Raw genomic sequence first — 25,735 nt, forward strand, 5'->3', positions numbered from 1 at the left:
TCGCTTATTAACTCGAGCAAAAACATACCGTACAAATGGTTCTTGCCTCACACGTGGAAACACGACATGCTTGCTTGTTTTATTTTTGAATCTGTGTGCAATCCTGAGTTTGATAAATACATAGTAGAAAAGCCCATGTATAACAACCCTGACAAAGCAAAACTAACAAAGGAAAAAACATTCTAACTTTAATGGAAAGTACAAACACACACGCATACACACACATGCACGAACACATATACACACAAACCTTGACCAGGAGACAGGAGAAGCCAGGAGCCACAGTTTGAGCATCCTGCTGTGAAGGGTCACAACCCCTATCAGACTCTATGTCAGTCTGTCTATTGTGCTTTGGGTAGAGTACAAACACACACACATACACACAAGCAATGCTATAACTTACATGGTCTCCATGACAATGGTGGGGGCGACAGTAAGGCGGCAAAATGGCGCTGTACTGGCTGCTGAGGTGTTATGATGAGACGACCAAATGTAACCATCAACACTGCTCTGACGCAAGGTGTAGTGACATCATGTTGCCAGGTTTGGTGAAAACTGGGTTTATGGAAGAGGCCGGTGTTTTAAAGTGTTTTGTGATGTGTCATTAGAAGAACATTCAAAGTTCAATCAGGTTTTACTGCAGACATGTTTGTATGACATGTAGCCAGACCATCTCTAACACATAATCTGTGCACACAGTCTGCACATGAAATACAGTTTAAATCCATCTGTCACCACATCCTGTCAAACTACAACCTGATTCAAGCTCTGTGTGTGTGTGTGTGTGTGTGTGTGTGTGTGTGTGTGTGTGTGTGTGTGTGTGTGTGTGTGTGTGTGCGTGCGTGCGTGTGCGTGTGTGCGTGACTGCCCAGGAGGAAGGCAGACCAGTTGGATGGTTGAGGAACTACAGTAGAGCTCAATCTTAGTTGTTGTTGCTTCACAAATTTGCTTCTCTTAGGTGAGAAGATTTGTTAGAAAGCAACATTTTTAACTTGTAATGGAAATAAATAACTTTGCTTTCTTTGAGCCAGCTGTGAGACAAGTGCACAAAGAACATCTACAAAGTGCAGGACTAAAAAGAAAAATTTATATATTTTATTTGCACAGCCAATATAATTTGAATTTATGACCCTCTTTAGTTTCCCTTTGTTATGTATTTAGTAAAAGCAATATATTGTGTAGTGGTACTACTTTATGTTATAAAATAGAGAACACCAAGTGTGGTGTATGTGCGCATTGATATGCCTGCGCCCTTGCAAAACATGTTAAATAAAGTAAGTTACTTCAACAAAAAGGTGTTGTTACCATAGCAGTTAAGTTATAAGAGAGAACATAACACCCTTGTTATTTTTTTATTTAAACCTTGGCTCGGGTTTGGGGTGGCTGTAGCTCAGGTGGCAGAGCAGGTCAGCCACTAATCAGAAGATTGGTGGTTCGATCCCAGGCTGCATGCCAAATATCCTTCCCCAATCCCATCACCAGTGTGTGAATGGGTGAACGACTAAATGTAGTGTAAAGCGCTTTGGGGTCCTCAGGAACAAAGTAAAGTGCTTTACAAATGCAGGCCACTTACCATTTAAACAGGCATGACATTTTATGTAACTTATGTTAATATACTGAATTATGTGGCTTAAGAGAGAGCAGCAGCAAAGGTCAGCTGATTAAATAACCTGTCAACCAAAAAAAAAAAATCTGCAGAAGCCCAATACTCACTTGATGATTGTTATTATTATGCTACCTTACATAAAAATAGCTTCAAGTACACACCAATAACAGGTGAGTGCCTGCTCCGCTCCCAATGGTCTGCAGTTACTGCTAAGTAATATCACTTAAAAGCGTCTGAGTATCACTTTTAAGTGAACCGGTGGAATTCTCTGAACTGAAACAAAGCATGCTTCAATTCTTCCTTTCTTGATCTCCTGTAGCATAGCAGATACTGAAACATCCATCCGACAACAAAAAAGAAACACCAGATACATCAGTTTCCACAAATACATCAGTTATTTAAATTATCACTGTGATCTTCATCTAATGCCAGAAAATTGGCAATTGACAATAAAGTTGTTATTTCTTTAACAACTTTATTGTTTCTGCGCCCATTAAAATGGGCTGTACCTTGCACACAGAGATTTAATATAGAAGAACTAGTTTGACAGTTCTAGGACTGTATAATGATAGGTTTTTTTTAATATATAAGGATGAACAAACTGTATTCTCCCAAAGTGGTACTTAAATGAGAGCAAAGAGAACACACCTCCAGAAGATGCTGAAGTTACAAAAGGAAGTGAAGGAAACTTTGTAGTCCTTTACCCCATCTCAAAAAAAATGTATCTGCTGCCACCTGCTGATCTGTGAATGTGTGACAGTGTTTGGCACTTTTTCATTTTTTTAGTTTTTAAACTCTGGGGGATTTGGTTGCTGAGTAACGGGATATTTATCAGATTATAAGGACAAAATAAGTTTAAACATCTTGTATATTTATTGCAAAAATGCATCAATACATTTGATCTAAATGTGTTTTATACACTGTACTTTGTGAAAGTCTTGAGCCACCCCTTTCATTGGGAAGATGGGAAAATAGCTGCAGGAATTCATGGAAACACTGCTAACCGTACAGTACATGGAAATACAGGATATAAAGCTAGAACAGAGTTTGTACAAATGTAACAGGCTTTGGTATCACACACACACACACACACACACACACACACACACACACACACACACACACACACAATGAAATCTCACTATTGTTGGTTTTAAAATATCCTCTTCAGTTGGATTTACTTAACATATGAGTTTTTTTTAAGTTTACTTAAGTTATTTGTGTTATTTAAGTAAAATTAAAAAGGTTATTTCAAATGTTTCCACCCAACTGTGTTGAGTAACTCCAAAGAAATTGACTGTTGTACTCTAAATTTTTAAACTGAGTGAATGTAAAGGCATTGAGTATTTACAGTATTTAACTGAAATAACAGATAAATAAAGTCAAAATTAAGATGTTTCATATGAGTTACTAAACATAGTTGTGTGAAACTACTTAAGTAAATTAGAAAAAAAACATTCTTTGAGTTCAAGATGATCCCACACTGCTTTTATAATGTTGAGGTCTGGCCTCTCCTTCCAGGTATGCTTTTACTGCATTGGCAGTGTGTTGGAGCTCACTGTCATGCTGAAAAGTGAAGCCATCCCTGATCAGATGCTTTGCTATTCTTTGCTAAATGGTCTGCTATGTGAACACTCGTTCATGCCTGCAATTAGGTGTGTTTTTGTGCTTGAATGATTCATTGGTCAAGCCATTGTGTTAGTGTTAAGTGGCTTAAGAAACGACTACAACAAAACTCCATTCATTTGAAAATGGTAAGGTAGAAGGAAGGACTGAACTAAAAATGAGTGGAAAATCTGCCTTTGCCCAAATAAAAACCTTGAAAGCTCTTCAGAAATCCTAAAGCACTCAAGCACAATTTCAAATATACAATAAAGTCTGGCTCCTTAAAAGCAAAATTTAGAAAAAAAAGAGTTTCTAAGGACTTCATGCGTCAAGTCAGGGGATAAGAGCCTTACACTGGCTGCCTGTCCGTCAGAGGATAGACTTTAAAGTTCTGATGCTGGCCTATAAAGCTCTGAATGGTTTAGGACCAAAATACATCAATGACCTCCTGACCCAGTATGAACCATCCAGATCCCTCAGGTCATCTGGATCCGGTCTTTTATCAGTTCCCAGAGTCAGAACCAGACACGGAGAAGCTGCATTCAGCTTTTATGCTCCTTATATCTGGAACAAACTCCCAGAAAGCCTCAGATCAGCTGAAACACTCAGTTTATTTAAATCCAGGTTGAAGACTCACCTGTTCTCAGCTGCATTTGAATAAAGCACCAAATCCACACTTTAAGCTTAAATTTCAAAACTTACATTTAACTACTGATTTTATCTACTGTTCTGATTTTATCTGTTTTGATTTTATATACTGTTTTGTTTGTTTGTTTGTTTGTTTGTTTGTTTGTTTGTTTGTTTGTTTGTTAATTAGTTAGTTAGTTTATTTGCTTGTTTTAATCAATTTTAAATCATGCTTTTTATTTGTTCTTGTTTCTAATGTCTCTGTAAAGCACTTTGAATCACCTTGTTGTTGAATTGTGCTATACAAATAAACTTGCCTTGCCTTGCCTTCTCCTGACAGAGCCAGATTTTACATATTGGGTATTATCTGGGGATAAATGGCATATAGAGCAGGAAAATTTGTTGTATTTAGAAGACTTTGGGAAAAAATGTATATTCCCAATATAAATTTATATTTATATTTCCCATTAAGAGTTCTCGTGTTGGATGGTTAAATGCAGAAGAAATAAGTTATTATTGCTTTGATGGTAATAAATACATTAATGAAAACAGAACATATCCTTCCAAGACAAATCTGGGTTCACAAAAACAGGCATTCCCTGTAGGCATGCAATGCTATTTGTTTTCACAGTACATCCAGCAGTTTGATGTTCATGATGGAAATTATTATTATCATTATTGTTATCATCATTATTAATATTGCACCACGATTTACTTAGAATTGCTCATTGTCAACGCTCTGTAAAAACCGACGACCCCATTCTAAACAAATTTCATGGACTTGGCTAGTACCTGTAAATTGCATAGTAATTACAATTTAGAAAGACATGTCTGTATCTTTGTAATTAGCTCATACCCAGACAATTTAAAACAAAGTGCATATTGCAGTTAATGATCCATACATTCAAATGATATGGTTACCCACAAGTGCTACCGGGTGTGTAATTTTATACATCAGTGATTTCATAAGCGACGTCAACACTGCCGTGAAAATAATGAACCTCCTTCTCTTCTGCCCACTAGTGGAAAGGAAAACGCCGTGATACCTCACGGATGCATTCATATGTATTTATATTCGCGATGAGACGCTGACACTCATTACATTACCATTAGCCCTGTAAAACTCAATGTGAGCGAAAGCGGAAGTATGCTACAGAGTACCATCTTGACTTACCGATGAGTTTCCGCCCACTTCTTCCTCTTACCAATGAGCTGTGCCGGCTCGGATTCCTCCAGGGCCGAGGGAGTTCGCGGGAAACCGGGTATAGTAGGGATGCAGCATACATAACTCGGGAGTTTAACCGTTTTCTTTGTTACAAAACCCGTGTGACATTACCGATCAATTTTAAGCTAATGCCGTTAAAAACGGAGCAGTGACACAGCTTTCTTACCCTCTATGCTAATATCTGGTGCTAGTTAGCGGACTCACATCGTGCATCACGTTGTGCTTCGTACGGCTGAACAGGAAAAAAATACGGCTGAGTAGGAAGAGACAAAGAAGTGCCGCTGTCAGGCACATAAAGGACCTGGTAAAATGAGTCTCTTCAATTTAGACCGGTTCCGTTTTGATGAGAGGGCATGCAGCAAGGACCAGGTTAACGGGTCAAAAAGTCCAGAGTCTGAAAAGGAGAACAAACCAGGTAACCAGCAGCTACATGTAAAGGCTAGCTCTGCATTGCTGATAGCTAGATGTGTTGAAATGCTATCGTTAGCATGACCTGTATCACTTTAACAGCTCAGCATGGCTTCCCCCCGCAGCAGTATTGAGGTAGATATTTAGAAATAATTCTTTCAATCTATAGCTGGCCATTTACACAATCAAATATTACACCTACAGCATAAAAGACAACAATTGTTAAGCCATTTCAGAAATCCTATTAGAGATTTGAGGTGATGTCAGTCTAATCTTCATCTTTTAGCAGCATACAAACACTAAGCTCAGTATTATGATGATGTCTTGTGTACCAGGGTTCACAAGTCAACCATAATTTCAGGATTTGGTCCTTTTCATATCCACCTTCTTTAACTTCAAGTAGTTCCATGCATGTGGTTATGTTCCATGTTTTGCCAAGAAAAACGTAAAAGCAGACATGTGTCATACAATTTGTAGTATCACTGGTCTTCTTCACTGGTATTTTTCCTGCAAACATTAATTTTAATATATCGAATGAAATTTCTTTGTCTGCTGTTAGGAAAACATCTACCAACATGTTTCTGCTGTCTTTTTTCCCCCCAGCTCAGACAAAGCCTGTCAAAGCCCCACCAAAATCCGTCGCCCGAGGAGTTGTTTTTGAGGAAGTCTTTACTATTGATTTAGAGGAGGATGAAGTCATTTCTGAACCAAAAACCAAGATGTCGTTAACAAAAAACTCCAAGTGTGTATATGCTAAAATAACTAGTAATTATTTTTTCCCCCCAAATGTATGCATTCATTCACTGATCCACTGCATATTTTAGAGTTGTTATCTTTCTTTTATAGCAAGCCTGCTGGTAAAGCATCCCAAATTGTAGTGCTGGATGATACGGATGTGGACAATGAATTGGATGACAAATTGAACAGACTAATGGAGATGTTTCCTGAGCTGACAAGACTGGATGCGCTGGAGGTGAGTTTCAATAAAAGTTTTGTATCTTTTAGGGATGCCACGATTAGTCAACTAGTCACGATTACGTCGACTATCAAAATCGTTGACGACTGATTTAATAGTCGACCTGTCGTTTGAAGCTTTGTAAGATCACAACAGACGCAGGAATAAGAAGTAGGATTTAAGAGTGTAATAACGGACTGAAACAGAAGATGGCAGCACTGCATGTACAAGGATACCAGCTGCTGTTAAACCCCGAAGAAGAAGAAGTAGCCCTGTCCCAGAATTCATAGCACAACCCAGCTCAGTTTCCAACAATGGCGGCAGCTAGTTAGTTTTAATATTACTCTTATTCTTTCTGGGTCACAAAATAAACATTTAATATATGTTCAGACAAGAATGTAGCTGTGTAAACCTCAAATATCTGCTCAGTTTATCAAGACAGCACTACTTCGGCAGTAACCGATTTACAGCACTAAATCGGTTTGGCTGAGATTAAAGTTAGTTTTTACACAGCTGAATAAATGTCAAGAAGACAACTGATTATCAGAAGTGTGAGATGCTCGAGAATATACTCCGGTGTCCCGTTATATTTTAGATAGCAAGGAGTTTATTAAACTTAGCTGAAACAATCAGCAAATTTCATGAAAATTTAATAAACTACCATCTTGTCTTTATTTTTAGTTAGGACATACCTTAAACACTTAAAGCTGTAAGCTAATGATAGTTATATAAGAGCAGATGCATGCTGGTTCAATTGACCCTGTGCACGAGAAAATGCTAACTTCCTGGTTTGAGACTGGATGTGGGGTTGTACATTTCCGGTAGCTTTACTTTGCGGTCAATCGCTACTGCGAAGATATACTCCAAAATCATGTCCAAAACGGAAAGATCGCGTTAAGTTACAAAGAGAAGAAGGTGGGAACACTCACCACTGTTGTGTCATAAAAAATCTAATGATCAATTTTGACGTTTAAAGAGTTTAGATCGATCAGTTGTTTACATCACTCAACACAAGCAGAACTGCATCACTGCAGCAGAAGACACATCGTCCACATTCAGAAGCACATCTCTGTATAGTGACTGGTCTTATGATTTAAACAGGCAAATGTTCAGCATTCAAACTACAGGGGAAGAATAGTCAAACCAGATGTTTCCCCCGTTATGTCAAGATCAGCTAGTCAAGTACACACATACACAGCATGTTAACAAACCGTGAAAAAAGCCACACAAAAATGAATGATTGCTGGTAACGGTTTTTATACATTAGTATTTACGAAGGGTATGTTGTGACTTACCTTAAAAATTACAGCGGTCCCTCACTATAACACGGTTCACATTTCACCTCGCTGTTTCGCAGATTTTTTAGTGCAAGTTTGCATGCTTATTTTTTTTACGTCACCTTGTGTCCTGCGTCCTGATCGCTGCAGACGATCTCCTCCGTGCCGTCTCTCCTGTACAGTACACAATCGCTGCATCGATCGCTAGCAGTGTGACTCTGAAGTGCAGTACTGTATGTCCACGAAATGTTTTGCACCGTCAAAAAATAAAATTGGCTACTTGATTTCACCTATGGCTGATTATTTTTAGAACATAACACCCACGATAAACGAGGGACAGCTGAGAAATATAACATTTTTAGAGCTGGGCGATATATCGAGTTTTTAAAAAATATCGATATATTTTTATACGAGATATAAGATGTGACAATATCCTTTATATCGATATAGTCTATGTTACGTTATAATTATACTTGTGGAGCCACAAGTTTGCCTCTCTTTCGTCCACTTTCGTCTTTACGCAACGTTACTCGGCCTCGCCTCTCCTTCACTGAACACAACTCCCCCTCCTCCCCCATCGCTTCACCTGCAGGAAGCGACAAGATGGACACGGCAAATCTCCGTTAACGAGTTACTGCGCATCGCCCCGTGCGTGGGGCTGGACGGCGTCAGTGTGTTAGCTAGCTAACCACGCTAATGAGCTAACCACGCTAACGCCATGCAGCCCAGAGGTGCTGCACGGACTAAAATCCTTTCATTTTCTCAAAAGTTGACAGCGCGCCTTATGTATGAATTCTGGTTGTGCTTGATGGCCGCGAACCGATTTTATGTGGAACACGGCGCTCAGCAATCTGTCAAAAAATGTTTTAGTACGACTTTGGTAAGCTACGGTGCTGCACCGCTTGATGGATTGTCGGAGCATTACGGCTGAGCCTCGCGGAGTGATACGTACTGTGCTTCAACGTAATATTACCCTGTGTATAAGGACCATAAATGGCACCTGTTAAGAGACGTGGTTGCGAAGCGGATTTAAAAACTCCAGGCTGTCAGTCACGCAGTACAAGTTGGGAACAGAGCAGCTGTGAAATCTGTCTTTGTTATTGTGCTCAGCGTCTTTTAGTTTACATTTTGACTGCACAATTGTGATCTTTTTGTTATGCACAAAAACAACATTGTTTTCTTTTATTTATGGAGCATTATTATTTAATAAATGCTCATAATTTAGTTTTGAGTAAATTTTATGTACATCTGCTCTATGTTAATAAAAGTGCCTGTGTGACATCTGGGACACAGCTTTGACTAAGAACTCTCTTTTTGTTCTTACTTTATGGCTTTAAAAAAATATATCGAGATATATATCTTATATCGCCATCCAGCTAAAAAATATCGAGATATGAATTTTGGGTCATATCGCCCAGCCCTAATTTGAATCCCTTTTCTCTTTTGCTCTGAGGTGCGGGGGAAAAAATATTGACAAGTCGATGAACATCATTTACAGATACAGTATATTGGGTAAATGCCCAAGACATCTATAGAAATGTAAATCGCCGCTTGATTCATTCATTTGCTTAACTTGTTTTGGACCGTAAACCAGGCGCGAATAGGACACCGGAAACAAAGCTCCCCACAGCAGTTTCCGCACCGGAAGTAGCATATGCTAACGTGCACATAGTCAATAAGTTGTACGTGTTACGTCCAATGGATGCATGATCTGATTAGCCGACTAATCGCAAAATTAATTGGTGACTAGTCAACTATCAAAATAATCGTTTGTGGAAGCCCTAGTATCTTTATGCATTAATGCCAGTTGCCAAGTATAAAACATTAGGGGTGAATGGGTTTTTTTGTGCCAATAAGAGCTCAATGGTCTGTCCATTTCAGGCTACATTTTTTTTTTTTTTTTTTTTTTTTTTTTAGCTAATTCTTTGCTCAGTAAATAATCAGCCCACTAATGTTTACGATTGATTTTCTTTAACCCATGTTCATTTACTTTAGTTAAATTTGTGTGTGGCCTGTAAACTGCTAGCATTGAATATAACTTCTTCATAGAGAATACCTAAAATAAGTTCTATATTTTTTATGTTTGCTTTAGAAATTATTTAGTGTTTAAAAATCAGAACCAGCCTGCTGCCTGGTTTTTCAGCACCCTTCCCAAATGTAATATTTATAATGGTGATTGAAAACTGTATTTATATATTAGCCACTTCAAATGTAGTCACTGTTCATTAGAGATGATCCGTTCGGTTTTCCTTTCAGATCGTTGAAAGTACAAGCACACTGGATGGGGCTGTAGCTGCTTGCCTTTTAAAATATGGTGATAAAGAAGGTAAGTATTTATTTTACTTTTCATATTGAGGTTTATTTTATAACTTAAAGGGAAATCTTTAGTTCTACAAAGAATATACCAAATCTAAACCTATAGAGAGTAAGTAAGAGTAAAAAGAAAAAAAGAAGCAATTATTAGGTGTGAAAAATAATTATTCCAAATATATGAGCATGTTATTGTAAAAATAACATCCTCTTAAAGTGATTAAAGTAGATAGATCTGTTTCTTAATTAGTTAGATTTATTAGGAACACTGTCTGTTTTGTCCTCTCAGGCCCGAGTCAAAGCAGGAAGAGAAAGCAGGATGGAAGCAGCAGCTCTAAAGACAGTGTTGAGATTCAACCTAGCAAGAAGACAAAACCATCAGCGGTAAGCCTTCTAACTGTGTCTTAATAGTTTAAAATGGGAAGAATTGTGCATCTTTGCGACACTAATGGTGACTTCAGTCATGATACAGCATGAAAACAGTGTGCACAGAACACTGGGAATACTTTAATTTTCTTTTAAACAGAACAAAAGCGTGGTTTACAAGAACTGACTCCTGCTTTGTTTTGGTTTTTTGTAAATTAAAATGGTAATTTTATTGCATTTTTTAACGGACAGGCCTCTGATGAGGAAGAAAATGAGGACAAAGAGCCAAGCTGGGAGAAGCAGGCATCTATGGTCAGAAGACTGCAGAAGAAATTTCCTGACCAGGACAAGGAGGTGAGTGAGAGACGTCTTAAATTCACAATGTCGCAATTAACATTTCCACTGATGTAAAAAATATGTTACAAAAACTGTATAAAATGGCCTGCAACACTGCAGTAAAAAGTAAATGTGTCAATGTGCCACTTTAGTTCGGCTGGTGAGAAGGCAACCCTTGCTGTAGTGTCCTGGTTCAATTCCACCCTGGGAATTCCCCTTCTGGCTCTGCCTTCTTTTTTACATGCCACAGTCCTAGAAGGCCAACAAGTAAACTTAAAATATACATACAGTGCTTGACAAATTTATTAGACCATGACCAAGTGTATGGTTTTTACCACAGCTGCCTTCTACAATGGTCTATCCACCAGTATGTACAATGTCTTTAAGTGAAAGTTTTTGTTTAAAACAAGATTTCTAAAATGTTTGTTTTCATCCCCTAATAAATGTATTAAGCACCGTATAAAGGTGGAGAAGATGTAGTTGAACATTTACTGATGAGTTCAAAGAAAATTACATCGACACAAAATAGTAAGAAAAGGAAGTCGGTCAAAATTACAGCTGTTTCTGAAACAATGTTTTGTGTTAGTTTGACGACTGATCCGTAGTCTGTGTGTTGTAGGAGCTGAGGATGGTGCTGCAGGAACATGACTTTAATTTTGAAGATGCTCTGCAGGTTCTACAGATGTTCTCAGACACAGGTGCAAACACAACAGCTGTCATCTGAATATTTTCACTGTTTAACAAGCAGTTTATATGTACTTTCAATTTAATGTTGAAGTGCTTAACTGGTTCTGAAACCTCCGTTTGTTTTCTGATATTAGATAATACAAGTTTCAGCTCGCATGGGTCAGAAGGAAAGGTATCCAGCAAATCAAAGAAGAAAGACGAGTCAAAGAGAGAGCTGAGGCCCCGAAAAGACCAGAAAAATGCTGAAAAGAGGCAAGACCATGTCAGTGAAACGGAGGATGACAGTACAGATGATTCTGAAAATACAATGGACAGTGAAGATGATTCTGACTTGGAAGACAACGAAGACTCCAAAGAGAAAAGTGCCACTCTGTCTTCTTGGATTGTAAGAAAATCTGGTCCAGCGGCTTCATCATCCTCTGCCAACAAAACTACTACCTCTTCCTCGCTGAAGTCCTCTTCCTCTTTATCTGCTGCCCAGACTTTGTCCAGATTTGCCAGTGGAACCAGCATAGCTAAGAAGCAGGCGGCAGAGAGAAAGAGGAAGGCGCGTGCCTCCGATGAACATGTCAGTTCAGAGGGCGAAAACGACTATGAAGACCCAGTAAGCAGCGAGTTTGAGGATTCAGATGATGAGCTGGACTCTAAAGTAGGCTTGACAGAAGTGAAGAGGGAGATTCTTGCATTCTTCCAGGATGCATCACTAGACGAACTGTCACTAATGTCTGGGTGCTCCATTAAAAAGGCACAGAAAATTGTGGAACTGAGACCCTTTAAAAGCTGGAAAAGCTTGGTAAGAGGCCATGTGTTTCTAAACAAGAAGCATGAAACCACAAATAGATTTCCAGCAGATTATTTATGTTAAATAAAACAGTTTGATAGAGTTTTTGTCCAAAGAGGTATAAAAACAAAGGGCTGTATTCACAGTCTGAAATCATCTGACTGAATGCAACCTTTTGTTTATGCTGTATTGGCTTGTTCTGCAGATAACATGCTCTGTTCAGCACAATAGTTTTATCACAATAGTTTTCTTTTTCTCCACACCTCTATCATCAGAGGGTAAATATGCAAAGATGGATAAGATTTATCAGAATGTGTACAAATAGAGTAGTAATGACTCCTCTCTATATTTAGTCAGATTTATTTGTCATGTTAATTGTTGTTTGATGTTTTTCTCCTCCAGGTTGATGTTCTCAATAAGAACAATGGACTTTCAGAAGACTTGCTGGCGGGCTGCAGAGTCGTCCTCAAGGAGAGGAAGGTTGTCCTGGGGCTGATGAGCAAATGCGAGATGATTTCATCAAAAATGGTCAAACAAGTCACTCAAGTGATGGAGAAAGGGACAGGAACCATGAAACAGCCCACAGTGCTCAACACCCAGTGAGTACAGTGTAATTCTTGAAAACAGTTTGTGAACCATCTTAAATTTCTTAAGTTTTTGTGTAGTATGACCAACATCAGATTCTAATGCAAGGGTTCAAAGTAAATATTCTGAAACGTACTTCTAGAAATTAAAAGAAAACTGTCTCCGAGAGTTCAGGCTGTGTTAAAGAATAATGGGGAAATAATAGTTCAGTGGTGGTAGCATGTGGGCTGTTGTGGGGAGCTTCAGACTATCTGCAGAGAGTGTCTGTTGTCAAATTGGGGCAAGTGTCAAAAATATGTGGTATAGCCGGTCTGTGGGCCGCTCTTACATGTACTGCTATTGGTTCATCTGTCAGCCATGGGGAAGAATGAAGTTACAACATATAAAGAGCTGAAGTGAAACAGTGTTTAAAAAATTAAATGTCTCCACTGATGTCACTGTTTGTACTTTTCATGCTATATTTTTTTAATGGGTTTTTGTTTGCACAATTGTTGAATGTATCTCTATAAAAAGACGAAGGTCAGTTCAAGATATTTGTGCAAACTGTCGATTGTTTCAATAATTTGTAACCAAAAAAATTGAAATTTCGTAATAAAAAAAATCAGTTCTTTATTATAACAAGATTGTTAAAAATGTCTTTACAGAACTTTTAAAAAATATTTTGTAACTTGATAAAGGAGGCTTTCTGTTGTCATTTCAATGTATAAGACAAGCAAATGTGATACAAAAAACAAGCGAGTATGATGTGCAGAGTATTAGAAAGAAATGTCTGAATGTTTTTGCTACTGAGTGAAAGCTGAACGATCTTTAACTTAACTCTCCAATGTTGGAAGGAAAGTGCAGAATTTGCAAACAGTGTAGGAACCAATGTAGGAAGACTGAGGTGATTTGTGACCTCAGAATGAACTTGGCCATAACTGCTGTTATAACAGCTTTTCATCATTTCTCCATAAATTATGCATGCAGGGTGTGTTTGGGAAAAAAAGACAGACCTAGTTCTTTTTCTCAGTCTGTAATTATTGTTGTTCTTCAGGTTCCAGCTGAAACCCTATCAGCTAATTGGGCTAAAGTGGCTGCTGCTTCTTCATGAACACAAATTGAGCGGTATCCTTGCTGATGAAATGGTGAGGCAATAAGCTTGGGACCTGTTGTTAAATGTTAAATCCGACATAAGTTTGTATAAGTTTGTTTTTTTCTTCCCAAAAAGTATAAATATGGATACTGAATTAAAGCAAATGTGTTGTTTTAGCCTAAAAATGGCAAGAGAGCACTGATTTGTGCAGTTGGTCAACATTTTGTTCTTAATATTGTTGAGAAACAACAGTGTTCAAACATAAGTGTTTGAACACTGTTGCTACTGTTCGTGTCTCATGTCTGATTGTATCGCTTTGTCTCTTTCACTGTCCAACCTGCAGGGTTTAGGGAAAACTATCCAGGCTATAGCATTTCTAGCTCAGCTGTACCAGAATGGTATTGAAGGGCCTCACCTCATCACTGTGCCTTCTTCTACACTGGGTAATGAACTCCACATGTCACGCGCTTTGCCACTTCACTTTATACCGTGTAATCTTTCAGCTTGAATAATAGTCCACATAGATAGATACTTTATTGAAATTATAACTTGAAAATTGAAACAGAACAATATACACACAGATTTTTATCTTCATTAACATTTATGGTACAAACTTCAATATTTCTATCTGAATCTTTTTATTTACATAAAACCTAAAGAAATGACTATTTCTGACCTGTGTTGTTTTCAATTTGTCTTGTAGATAATTGGGTCAGAGAGATGAAACTCTGGTGTCCAGATCTCAAAGTTCTCGTCTATTATGGTAAGGTTATAGTTAATTAAGTGTTGCTAGAAAATTAACTGAAACAGTTTTAGGAACTCGAGGATTTGTGTTCTGTGGAGCATGATGTTCACATGTAAATATGCATAATCTGTGGTGATTGTTAGAAGTTTAGCTGGATGCCACATGTCTGCTGTGTGCACTTGCACAATTAAAAGTTTTTTTTAAATTGTGCATTTGATTTTTGCTTCAGAATGTTTGTATCTGACCTTGCTTAAAAATCTAATTTCCTCAGTTTGTAAACAAAGCATTGTGTTTGTGTTCCTTTATTCTGTATAGGATCTATAGAAGATCGTCGCTACCTCAAACATGACATCCTGAATGGAGATGTTGACTTCAATGTCATTGTGACCACGTAAGCAAACACAGATCACTCATCATTTTAGCAAACATGCTACCAGGAGATCGAATTAGTGCAGTGAAGAATGAGCTCCTGGAGGAAACGATAGAAACTTTTCACTCATACCTTTGCTTTTATTTCATTTGTTTGTTTCTTTATAGTTATAACTTGGCAATAGGAAACGACAGCGACCGCAGCCTGTTTCGTAAGCTGCGGCTGATATATGCCATTTTTGATGAAGGCCACATGCTGAAGAACATGAACTCTTTGCGCTATCGGCATCTTATGGCTATTAATGTAAGCTGACCTCTGTGTAGTCTTTTTTTTTTTTTTTTTTAACACCACTGTGGTTTTTCTTTGTTGCGCCTAACGGGGTTCGGTTTCTGTCTGGTTCCCTGTAGGCAGAGCATCGCTTGCTGCTGACAGGAACTCCGTTACAGAACAACCTCTTAGAGCTGATGTCTCTTCTGAACTTCATCATGCCATCTATGTTCTCCAGCTCCACTACCCAGCTCTCAAAAATGTTTTCTATGGTAAGTGTCTGTCAAGTCGATTTTGTTTTGACAGAAGTGGGGTTTTTTGTACTTTTTAAGCACTAAATAACTCCAGAATTACAAGAAAATGCAACTCCTTTCTCTTTCTGTTAAACTGTAGTCGGTCATGTCTTCTCTTATTAAATAAGAATTTGAGTGATTAAAACAGCTCAAATACCAAAACAGGTGCTGCATCAAGGAACAGGGTTTGAAAATAAACTTGAGCCTCTGAAATTAACTGATTATTCATTGTCCCCTGGTTTTCACTTTAATTACAGACAAATGTCATGATCTTTTGTTTCACAGGTTAAAACAGTGCAAGAAGAACATGCAAAATCTGTTTAGTAGTAGCGTGTTCTGTTGTTCTGTCTCCTGACTCAAATTGCTTGTTACATTGCATGTTAGAAATCACATGAAGAGCAGAGTCGTTTCGAGAGGGATCGTATTTCTCAGGCCAAACTCATCATGAAACCTTTCATCCTCCGACGGATCAAGAGCGAGGTCAGTTAATCTGAGAAAGTTGCACATTTGTACTGTACAAGTATTATGAGAATTTCAAGTATTTGGAATGAAAGCCTGCATTACAGCTTTTGTTTTTTTTGCCCAAGATGTGTGAAACTCTTAATAGTAATGAACTTCAAGTAATAATCGAGTTAGAATTAAATAAATATTCATACACTTTCTATGAAAATCCTTCTTGTCTGGAGTTGATCTTATTTAAATGACTATTGGGCTAAAAGATAAGCTTCCAGGAAAAACTAACAAACAGTTTTAATCATACACATTTACAGGGATTATATGTACTAATTAACTAATGGTGCTCCTTTTCCCCCCCCCAAGGTCCTTCAGCAGCTTCCAGCAAAGGAAGAGACGGTGGAGTTCTGCTCAATGAGTGAGAAGCAGCGGGGTCTGTACCAGAACCTCTTTCAAAAACTCAAATCCACCACGAATGGCGAAAGTAAGCCCCACATTAAATGAACTGGGTGGAATTAGAGCTCTTTAGTATAACTCGGGATACTATTTTACAGTAATATAGAACAATGTTTGATTAATAATTCTTGACATGCATCTTCTCTTCAGAGCGAGAGTTGTGTAATGTGATGATGCAGCTGAGGAAGATGGCCAACCACCCTCTGCTTCATAGACAGTACTACACCACTGAAAAACTAAAAGCCATGAGCAAGCTTATGCTCAAGGTGAGGATACTCCCCGACAACCACTGTTTGTGTTCTTTATTGTGTTTTGTTTGTCTTGTTGGCTGAATTATCGATTAGCTCATGCTAAGACAGTGAGCCCTCCGTCCACATTTCCGAAGAATCACTACTATGTTCTGGAGGACTCCTTGTTTTTGCACACAGTGATCACCTAATAAGTCTTTGCTGATAGTGTTCAAGTTCAATGTCACTTTTGGTGGTTTTCAAGGGAATTTGATTCTCATTAGTTCAATACAACCAATGACATGAAAACATCACTTTCTCTGCTTCACACATTACAACAACCTTTGAATCGTGAAGTTATTGACATTCTGGTTTTTCATTCTGTTATCCAGAAACGTCTTCAAGTTGTGACATTTAGCTTGCAGATTTGGCTCACAACACCAAACATTTAGATTTCTTTGTCATCATCATGTTTTTGGATCCTGGTACGCTGTTGACTAGCGGAATGCTGGACTTTGATTTAGTACATTTTCATACATTTTGGGTCGTCTCTTTTTCTCTCTCCTCAGGAGCCAACACACTATGATGCAGATCCTGTTCTGATACAGGAGGACATGGAGGTGATGTCAGATTTTGAGCTGAATCGTCTGTGCCAGCAGTACTCCACTATCAGCTCCTACCAGCTTGAAAATGATCTCCTGCTTGACTCTGGAAAATTCCACCACCTTACAAAGCTGCTGGCCTCACTTAAAGAGAAGGTAGATAGAAATATACCGAACCATTTCGTTCTACGTTTTTGATTTTTGGAGCACAGGTTTAAGATTTTTTACAGCACAACCTTCCTGTCGTCATACAGGGGGACCGAGTGGTATTATTCAGTCAGTTCACCATGATGCTTGATATTGTGGAAGTGCTGCTGAAACATCTTATGCATCGTTACATCAGACTGGATGGATCCACACCCATAGCGGACAGGTGGGTTTCAAATATTGAAATAAGATCATTGTAGCTAACAAGGCATCAAGCATTTGATGTTATTAGGTCTAAATCTTTTCCTTTAAAATTATTTATTGGACTTCATTCTTGCGGTTCTCAGTCATATAGGTCATGCTTATCTAAGGAGCTTGGAAAGAAAAGCGACTAGACTTCTTTAAACTTCTTTTGAGTCACTTTTTTTCCCCAAGCTCCTTAGATTCTAGTTATATTCTATGTTCTGCAAACCAGTAGAATAAAATTGTAACATGATTTAAATTTAATATCTAAAAGGTCACGTTGTGCACATGTGGATGTCTATACAGACACTTTGACTGGAACTTCAACAACATCAGATATTACATTACAGTAAAGGCACCTTAAATCCTGCAGAAGTGTTTGTTAAAGTTTAAGCTGTTTGAAAAGTTTAGCACATCTGTTATTCTAGCTGTTGCATCAGGTAAAAATGTGTCAAAATGGAAGCAATGTCTGTTCAATTCAGCTTGTACCCACCTGTAGCTGTTAAATGGTTTTCTTTCTCCTTCAGGATTGTGTTGATTGATGAGTTCAACACAGACCCTGACATATTTGTGTTCCTGCTGTCAACCCGTGCTGGCGGCCTCGGCATAAACCTGACCTCAGCTAACGTTGTGATTCTACATGACATCGACTGCAATCCCTACAATGACAAACAAGCAGAGGATAGGTGTCACCGTGTGGGCCAGACCAGGTTAGATGGAATCTGTGTACGATCCTAGATGTATTTTACCCAACAATGTCTTGTGATTGTGCCTTATCATGTCAGTTACTGGGCAGAAAAGTGTTTTGCAATATCAATGCAGGTTCTGTTGGGAGGAAATTCTGTGGTTAGTATGGTTGCACACATGCAGTGTGTAGTGATGGATCTACTTCTGTGTATCAGAACTGTACAGGTGATTAAGCTGATCAGTAAGGACACTATAGAGGACTGCATCCTGCAACTGGGCAACAAGAAACTAAAGCTGGAGCAGGACATGATCTCATCTGAACAAAGTAAGGAGATATCTAAAGATATGTGCTGTACCTATTTTCACCGAAGGTTTCTCTAGTGGATAAATTCGATTAGATAAATGCATTTGTTTCGGTTTTTAAAATAAACATGAAAAAAATACTCAAAACATTAAAAAAAAGTAGTGAGGATTTCATTAAGAAGTTCTAACCTTTAAGGCCCAAAGTGTGCTTCTGTTCTTTTAAACATGGTCAGCTGCTTTCACAATAAACTCCTGCAAATTTTGTACGAGTACCAAATCTGTCAGAGAGATTATTGCCCCTCACTCATGTCTGTGCTCTGCAAGCAGACACTTTGAATTTTTATTTTAGCAAGTAATACTGTCTGGCCATCTGACACTTCTCTTTCTCTGTGTGAGCACCCGAATCGATACTCTATTTTTCTTCTTTCTGTCTTTGAGTGACATTTTTAAACACCACAGCCGCTATCTTTAACTTATGTGTACGACATATTTTTGTCAGATAAAGGTTGCAAGCCTCTGACTGCAGTGTCTACATCTGTAAATATTTGCTTTTGATTTCTGCTAAAACTCCAGCTGACTTTAAAACTGGGTCCACGTTTTATTGGGTTTTTCTGTTTGGAAAGTGCATGAATTCCAGGAGCAGTTATTGGATTAACCTGATTCTATTGTGAAAAATGTGGGAAATTGATTAACATTATTAGGCAGGTGAAGTGCAAACAATGAGGATTGAGAAGATAATCACAGGAAAATGTAGATATTTTTTGCAGTGTGTACCCTGCCTTTTGTTAACTGGAATAGCTAAGTTGGTTAGGATAATGCAAAAGTAATGCTAACAAATGATTTGTCCTTTAGGTGATGAGGGGACCATACCTGAGGATATGGCATCTTTGATCAAAGCCTCACTGGGACTGTGATACACAAACATGTGAAACTTGAAACTGTACAAATGCATTTGTATGGAGTCTCCTGAGATTTCGGGAAGACTTGAGTATTCTGACTGAGCTAACACCATTGTGTCTGTACTTGAGAACTGCTGTAAACCATAAACTGCCATGCAAACACTGAAATCCGATAGATCAGATTTACAGTGTGACATGGCAGCTGTGCCTAAAACAGTTTTTACATACGCACAGTTTTTGCTCTCACTTTGACTACAAGACCAGTATAAACTGCATTTTAGCCTCTGCATTTTGTAAGTGTACCAAGCAGTAAAAACTTGAAAGAGTGTGATTTTTAAATCTTTAGTAATAAAAAGGTATTTAAAGTACACTATCACACTGGTCTGACAGAATTAAAGTGTCGTTTAAGTTTAAACATATGCAGTGTTGCACTGCTCCCATTCAGATAAAAGTAACATGGTGGTAAGGAGAATGATGCTTACTTGCCAAACTTTGATACAGGAAATATTTTAAAATCTAGGTCTTAAAGAAAAAGGTTCGAGCATGGAGAATGGTGGATATATCTTTACCCGCTGTTCCATACAGTGTTTGCGTGTTCAGAGAAATACAGTTCAAATAGCAAGTATACTGAAAATGTTGTTCACATTAAATTCCTCTACCGTTTTTAAAATTTGTGGCTGCATCACATGTATATGGACTTTGTCAGTGTTAAGTGTAATGTCTTACATCCTGTTGTCATCTTCTAATTACATATTTAGGAAAGGCAGACTGCATCAAGCATACAGATATTTTAATTCTTATCCTGGTATGTAAGAAAAAACCTATGGTGCTTGAATTTCTTTCATAGCTGTTTCTACTCCTTTAATTATCGTGCCGAGAGAAGACTTTTCGATTTAAGGAAGCAGCTGCCGCATTCGTGTACTGTATAAGTAGATAATTTGTTGTTATTGTAAAAGTGTTACTGTAAAAGCTTTTACTAAGTCATGTGTATGTTTGTTTGTTTGTTTTTTAGTTTCTTGTTAAAACTGAATAATAAATATTGGAATAATTGTTTGTGTGGTGTCTATAACAGTGCACCAGTAGAGGGAGCCAATGACAATTTTTTAACTCTTATTATCAGAGATTACAAAGATCCTCCCAAAGGCCAGAGTTGGTAACGGTCTGTAGTAGTATACATTACTGAACTATAATTACATTTCCAATTTTTCATTTGGGGAAACGGTAAAAGATTCTTTGATTAATCTAATGAAAGAGTGCCAAAATAATCACAGAGCAATAATATAAGAACTTATTAATAAACTGAAATTGGGAGGTCTGATATTTTTTCAGAAAATAATTGTTTGTATAAGTGCGTATTGTTACCTTGTTGCTGATGTAGACAGTTCCAACAGGCTTAAGAAAAGTCAAGGGTACTTAAAAATGAAACTGGTAATGTCTTGATTCAATTGTTTTTTAATTTTGGTTTATACAAAAATGCTGCTGACATGTATATAGAAGACTAACAACAAGTAGTCTATCAAAATGTATCAATATAATATAATGTACAATTGCACACTTTATCATTCATTATATATGTATATCATTAGAATGCATTCATGTCAGATTAAAAAAATTAGGAAAAATTTGTTCCTGTAAAAATGTGCTCAAATACCATTTTGGTGCACATTTTACCAAGTTGTTCTGCCATATAGGCAAATCACAAGAAGGACTTAATGTCTTGGAAAACAGAACCACCAAATGATTATATAGAGTACTGTGCAAAAGTCTTGAGCCATATCTAATTCCTTTTTGTTTCCAAGAGTTTATTGTAATTTTTAAAGTGTCTTTGTTTTTAGTTGGTCACTCATTTAAAGTCCAGTCCTTGTACCTTGTACCATGCAACACTGACCCATGGCTTATTCAAGCATAATAAAAAGCACCTATTCCAGTACTGTCTATGCACAGATAGCTTGGCAAAGAAACAGTTTTAAGTTAAAAACGGTTAAAACTTGACATATTTCAGCATGGTGTTCAGCGTGTCCTTAAAAATAGGAGGACTTAAATATGTCAAAGACCATAGATGGTATCTGAGAGAGAAATCTGCTTTTCCAGTTTATCCATCGACCAGTCACTGAAGCATCATCAGAAATGGTCTTAAGAGAAAAATGGCTGTCGAGGAGCTGTTCAAGTAAGGGAAAGATAAAAGGCTGGGGCGTGGCCAATTACACAAGAACTGGACTGAAAATTAAAAGCAACAGGTCTTAACAGCCACAGCCATTGTAAGACATGGTTGAAACTGACTTGGTTTGGGGCTGCATTGGAACCAGTGGTTTTGGGAATCATCTGAATGGCCACAGCTTCATTTTTCAGCATGACAATATTCTATCCATGAATGCAGTAAAAGAATGCATGGATAGAAAAACACAAACGCTCAGTCATAGATCAGAATCTGAACGTCAGCATTATTGTAGCAGTCTGGGGATCATCTTGACAGAGAACAAAGCAAAAAGTAGCCAACATACAAAGTACAGCATTGGAATGTCCTTCAAGAAGCCTGGAGATCTACTTCTGAAGGCTACTTAAAAAAAATTACAAGAAAGCTTGTCTAACAGAATTCAGTCTGTGTTGAAGACTACAGCTGGTCATACCAAATATTGACTTTTAAGCTCATTACAAATGTACAAACCCTTATTTTGTCTTAGATTTTTTTTTTAATAAATGTTGATCTTGTAATGTTTGTTGCTGCACCTATTTCCTGTTTTCATAGCAAAATATGGAGGAAAAAAAGAAATGAGGTACAGACTTTTGCACTACTGTAAATCCATACCTAATCTACTCAGCATTGGGGGAGTATCGTCCACACCTATATCCTGTCAAGTGAGCATCACAGTTGATTCTGTAGGTAAAATAGAGAACCCCTTTGCGCAGCTGACAGCTTAAGGAATGAATTCCTCGCTCTGGAAACACAATACACCTCCCTGCAATATCATTGTAAAGCACGTCCCTATCCCAGACTTCAAACCTCAACTCCTGACCCAGCTCCACCGAGCCAAAGTCATAGGTGGCATTCCATATCGGGTCATTGTCATCCATCACCGTGTCAGTCTCTTCATATATGCCATTGTAGAAGATCTTCACATAGGCATCTGTTTTTGTGAAGGTGTCTGCCCTCAGGCCTGCAGCTCTGTGAATCTCCAGTTGGAGAGTTCCTCTACCAGCCCTTAAAGGGCAGCAGTTATGGTCCAGGTTGGGAGTCGGTGAGCAGTTCTTGAAACCAAGTTGGTCTTCCTTCAGCTGGTTCTCTTTTATGTACTCTGAGACAGTCCTTATCAGATTAGCGCTGATTTGTGAATTCTCCACCAAGTGATGCAGAGGGAAGATGGCATAAGAAACCACATCGGGGTTTTCATGAAGGCTGTTCATCCAGCTGTGGTAGGCTTCAGATGGGTCCTGCTGATAGAGGATGTCAGGGAAGTACCTCTCTCCTCCAGTAACCTCAATCTTATGGGTCATGAAGCCTTGGTAAAAGCCCATGCTCATGTTGCCTTTAAAGAGGCTGTCACACCTGTTGGAGAAAGATACATTGGCCGGGAGGAAACCCAATGCCATACGGAGTTCAACATTCAGGCAGTTTTTGATCTCTGCCTCTGAAAAGCCCTTCAGGGTGGCCAGGCAGGTCCTGAAGGCAGTGATTCGCCTCACCTTACCACCGAGCTGGACCTAACACAAAACAGTAATAGAATGCATTATAACATCACCATTATTTTGCACCAGAAATGCTTTCCACAGCCTACATATTGCAGCATTAAACCCCTGTGTATCCAACAAGTTTCACTGACCTGGTGTATATAGTGTGTTCCATAAGTGTCTATTAGACGTCTGTATAGGGCTCTGTTCTGGCTTGTGTTTAAACTCTGTGGGAGTCTCTTGAGATGCTTTGTGAACTCTGCACTCAGCGGTGGATGATCAGCCAGCCTGTAGCTGCAAAAACAAAAGGCATGTGGAGTTCAATCATGAAACAACAGCAATTGAACCTTGCTTTTCTGTAAGAGGGACGATAAGCAGCTCAGTCCACTGAGTCCAACAATTCCAAAAGTAAACATTTCTCTCACATTGTAATCAAGGTCATCCTTTCAATTGTAACACATACAACTGAAAGGATGAGCCTGTGTTGCTTTACCTGTAATAGGTGCAACTGATTTCATGAATGGCAAAAGTGGCTTTGTCCACACTGTGCTGCGAACGTGCAAACTTTGCCAAATCTGAGCGGCTTCCTCCCAGAACTGCCTTTCCAATGTTGTCAAGGCTCAAACCCAAATCCCAGTTGTTGTTAACCAGCGAGTTGGAGCTGCGCAGCAGGGAGTCCACAGAGTGGTGAAGTGCACTGGAAAGCTGCTTAGAGCAGCGGCTGAAGGGACGCCAGTCAAGCACTGAAGCTGGGAGTCTCTGAATCTGTGGAGCAGATGAAAGGCAGGAAGTGGAGCGGGATGCAGGTGGTGGAGGAAAATATAGGAAGTTGAGGGGGAGGAAAAATGCAGGAAAGTACAGAAAAAAACAGGGTGAAGGAATGAACTTGAGGCTGATAAAGAGTGTGAAGGTTAAGTAGTAGGTTTCATGTTTTCACCTCTCCTTTTTGGAATCGGTTCGGACACAGTGTGCAGGTGTGGTTGTCAGCTAGGTGGGCTTTGACATTGATGACATATGCTCCTGTCCGACGCATCCGCACCACGTCAAAGCCTTCTCCAGCCAGATTGTGGCCTGGTACAAAAGGAGCTTTCTCACACTGGGACCCTGTGCCACTCCGACAGGCCTGGACACTGCAGTCTTCCAGCATAATTGGCAAAGCCAACATAAACAGGAAAATGTGTCTCTGCTGGTATCCTCCTGCACACATGGTTACCTAAAGGTACAGTGAGGGATAAAAAAGGGAGTCAGTGGATATTAATGGTTACTGTGTATAAGCACATTTTTGTAACTGAGTTATTTTCCTTTGAAATAAAGAAAATGTCATTTTTTTTATTGATGTAAATGCAGATGAGCTTCTAATCCTCTTAAATATATAAGCTGTAATCAGGCCACAGATATTTTGTTAAAGCTGAGAATGTGCACATTGGTGGCATACATTCTTACCTTGTCCTAGCTTTCTTTGTCCTCTACGTTTCGTTGTTGTCCAGTATTTTTTCCACAGCCAAAATAAATCTCTTGATTTTAAGTCCCCCTCCTTATTTGCACCGTTGATTGCACAGCTCGCTGTGAACAATGGAACCTCAAGCTGACGTCTCGATCCTGCTGGAAATAAAATCACGGTTGGACGAGCCTTAGCGTTGCTGAGAGGTTGTGCTGGAAGCCTGCTGCGTGCACACTTTGGTCTATCATCTGCCTTTTAAAAAAAACATGGAGGGAGTTGCCTGGCTATGCTGCTCTCTCCCTCTCTGTCTCTCTCCCTCTCTACCCCAAGGCCTTCCCAATTTCCTCAGCATGAGCGGGTTTGTTTTTATTCTCAAGACCCAGTTCTGTAAATCCCTCACAGCCCTGTATGTCTGTGCACGTGCATGTGCATTTGTGGGGGAGGGAAATTTTGTGTAGTCACGAGAGAAAAGATGAACAGTGGTCTGAGCAGTCTTTACGGGAAATGGGCGTGTATTTATGTATGTTTGTACATGTGAGTGTACAGTGCACGGGTGTATGTCTGCTGGACTGAATCTGTGCTTTCGTTCACATAATGTCTGAGCTGGCCTGTCTGTGTGCTGATAACCTTACCAAAACCATGAGCTCAGCTTTGCCACTGTCTATTTCTGGATGTGGGTGGCGTGTTTGTGGTTTTTTCTCAGTGAGGACAAAGGAGAGAAACATGTCTTTATGCAAAAGGTTTCATTCAGTGTAAGAGGTATTCAGTTCATATTTGAATAAAGAATATTTTGTGTGGTGCCACAGATTTATGCAAGTTTTCCTAGTGTAAGTTCCCTTCACTGTTAAAATTTTGTTCTTTACACTATACAAACTATAAAGCAGGTATACTATAAAGTTCCAGTTAAATATGCTTTGTATCAGGTCAAAGATCTAGCACAAATTCATTTGTTGTATCATGAAAAAAATTCATACACACCCTGATCTAGGTAAGTCTTTTGTGAGGGCTGTTTCTTTGCTGACCATGACAAAGTATAAAGTAAAACTGAATTAAATGTTTTATTTGAGGCAAATGTACAAGCAAGATCTGACCTTGA

At 38.7% G+C, this 25,735-nt stretch overlaps 2 protein-coding genes across 3 annotated transcripts; one reads left to right on the forward strand and one right to left on the reverse strand.

Annotated features, from left to right (window-relative positions):
* Positions 1 to 4,969: 4,969 nt before the first annotated feature.
* On the forward strand, positions 4,970 to 20,581 carry smarcad1a (SNF2 related chromatin remodeling ATPase with DExD box 1a). Of its 2 annotated transcripts, none has more exons than XM_004547241.3 (23): positions 4,970 to 5,100; positions 6,075 to 6,213; positions 6,318 to 6,444; positions 9,960 to 10,029; positions 10,303 to 10,397; positions 10,632 to 10,733; positions 11,335 to 11,413; positions 11,537 to 12,195; positions 12,586 to 12,782; positions 13,802 to 13,892; positions 14,184 to 14,283; positions 14,544 to 14,603; positions 14,901 to 14,976; positions 15,123 to 15,258; positions 15,363 to 15,494; positions 15,900 to 15,995; positions 16,335 to 16,452; positions 16,575 to 16,690; positions 17,221 to 17,409; positions 17,508 to 17,626; positions 18,171 to 18,353; positions 18,546 to 18,655; positions 19,486 to 20,581. In XM_004547241.3, the coding sequence occupies exons 1-23, from the start codon at positions 5,046 to 5,048 to the stop codon at positions 19,545 to 19,547; spliced, it is 3,111 nt and encodes a 1,036-aa protein (XP_004547298.1). In that variant the 5' UTR covers positions 4,970 to 5,045; the 3' UTR covers positions 19,548 to 20,581. The 2 variants fall into 2 exon arrangements, with proteins under 2 accessions (XP_004547298.1, XP_004547297.1); XM_004547240.3 differs by having other exon boundaries at positions 5,020 to 5,478.
* Positions 20,582 to 20,966: 385 nt separating this feature from the next.
* On the reverse strand, positions 20,967 to 25,047 carry prf1.5 (perforin 1.5). The gene is made up of 5 exons (XM_004547239.2): positions 24,642 to 25,047; positions 24,136 to 24,411; positions 23,692 to 23,963; positions 23,351 to 23,492; positions 20,967 to 23,231 (listed from the first exon to the last, which is right to left on the reverse strand). Exons 2-5 carry the CDS (start codon positions 24,403 to 24,405, stop codon positions 22,344 to 22,346), a joined length of 1,572 nt encoding a protein of 523 aa, XP_004547296.2. The 5' UTR covers positions 24,406 to 24,411; positions 24,642 to 25,047; the 3' UTR covers positions 20,967 to 22,343.
* Between the last annotated feature and the right edge of the window lie 688 nt (positions 25,048 to 25,735).

Source organism: Maylandia zebra, linkage group LG12 (assembly GCF_041146795.1).
Source record: "Maylandia zebra isolate NMK-2024a linkage group LG12, Mzebra_GT3a, whole genome shotgun sequence".
Classification (NCBI taxonomy): domain Eukaryota; kingdom Metazoa; phylum Chordata; class Actinopteri; order Cichliformes; family Cichlidae; genus Maylandia; species Maylandia zebra.

Bases quoted from the DNA above. Each gene is read 5' to 3' on its own strand.
- smarcad1a (XM_004547240.3), top strand. From the start codon at position 5,373: ATGAGTCTCTTCAATTTAGACCGGTTCCGTTTTGATGAGAGGGCATGC. The intron at 13,893-14,183 runs GTGAGGCAATAA...TCCAACCTGCAG, and splicing joins GTATCCTTGCTGATGAAATG to GGTTTAGGGAAAACTATCCA. The intron at 15,996-16,334 runs GTCAGTTAATCT...CCCCCCCCCAAG, and splicing joins TCCGACGGATCAAGAGCGAG to GTCCTTCAGCAGCTTCCAGC.
- prf1.5 (XM_004547239.2), bottom strand. From the start codon at position 24,405: ATGTGTGCAGGAGGATACCAGCAGAGACACATTTTCCTGTTTATGTTG. The intron at 23,493-23,691 runs GTAAAGCAACAC...TTGTTTTTGCAG, and splicing joins ATCAGTTGCACCTATTACAG to CTACAGGCTGGCTGATCATC. The intron at 23,232-23,350 runs GTCAGTGAAACT...GTTTTGTGTTAG, and splicing joins GAACACACTATATACACCAG to GTCCAGCTCGGTGGTAAGGT.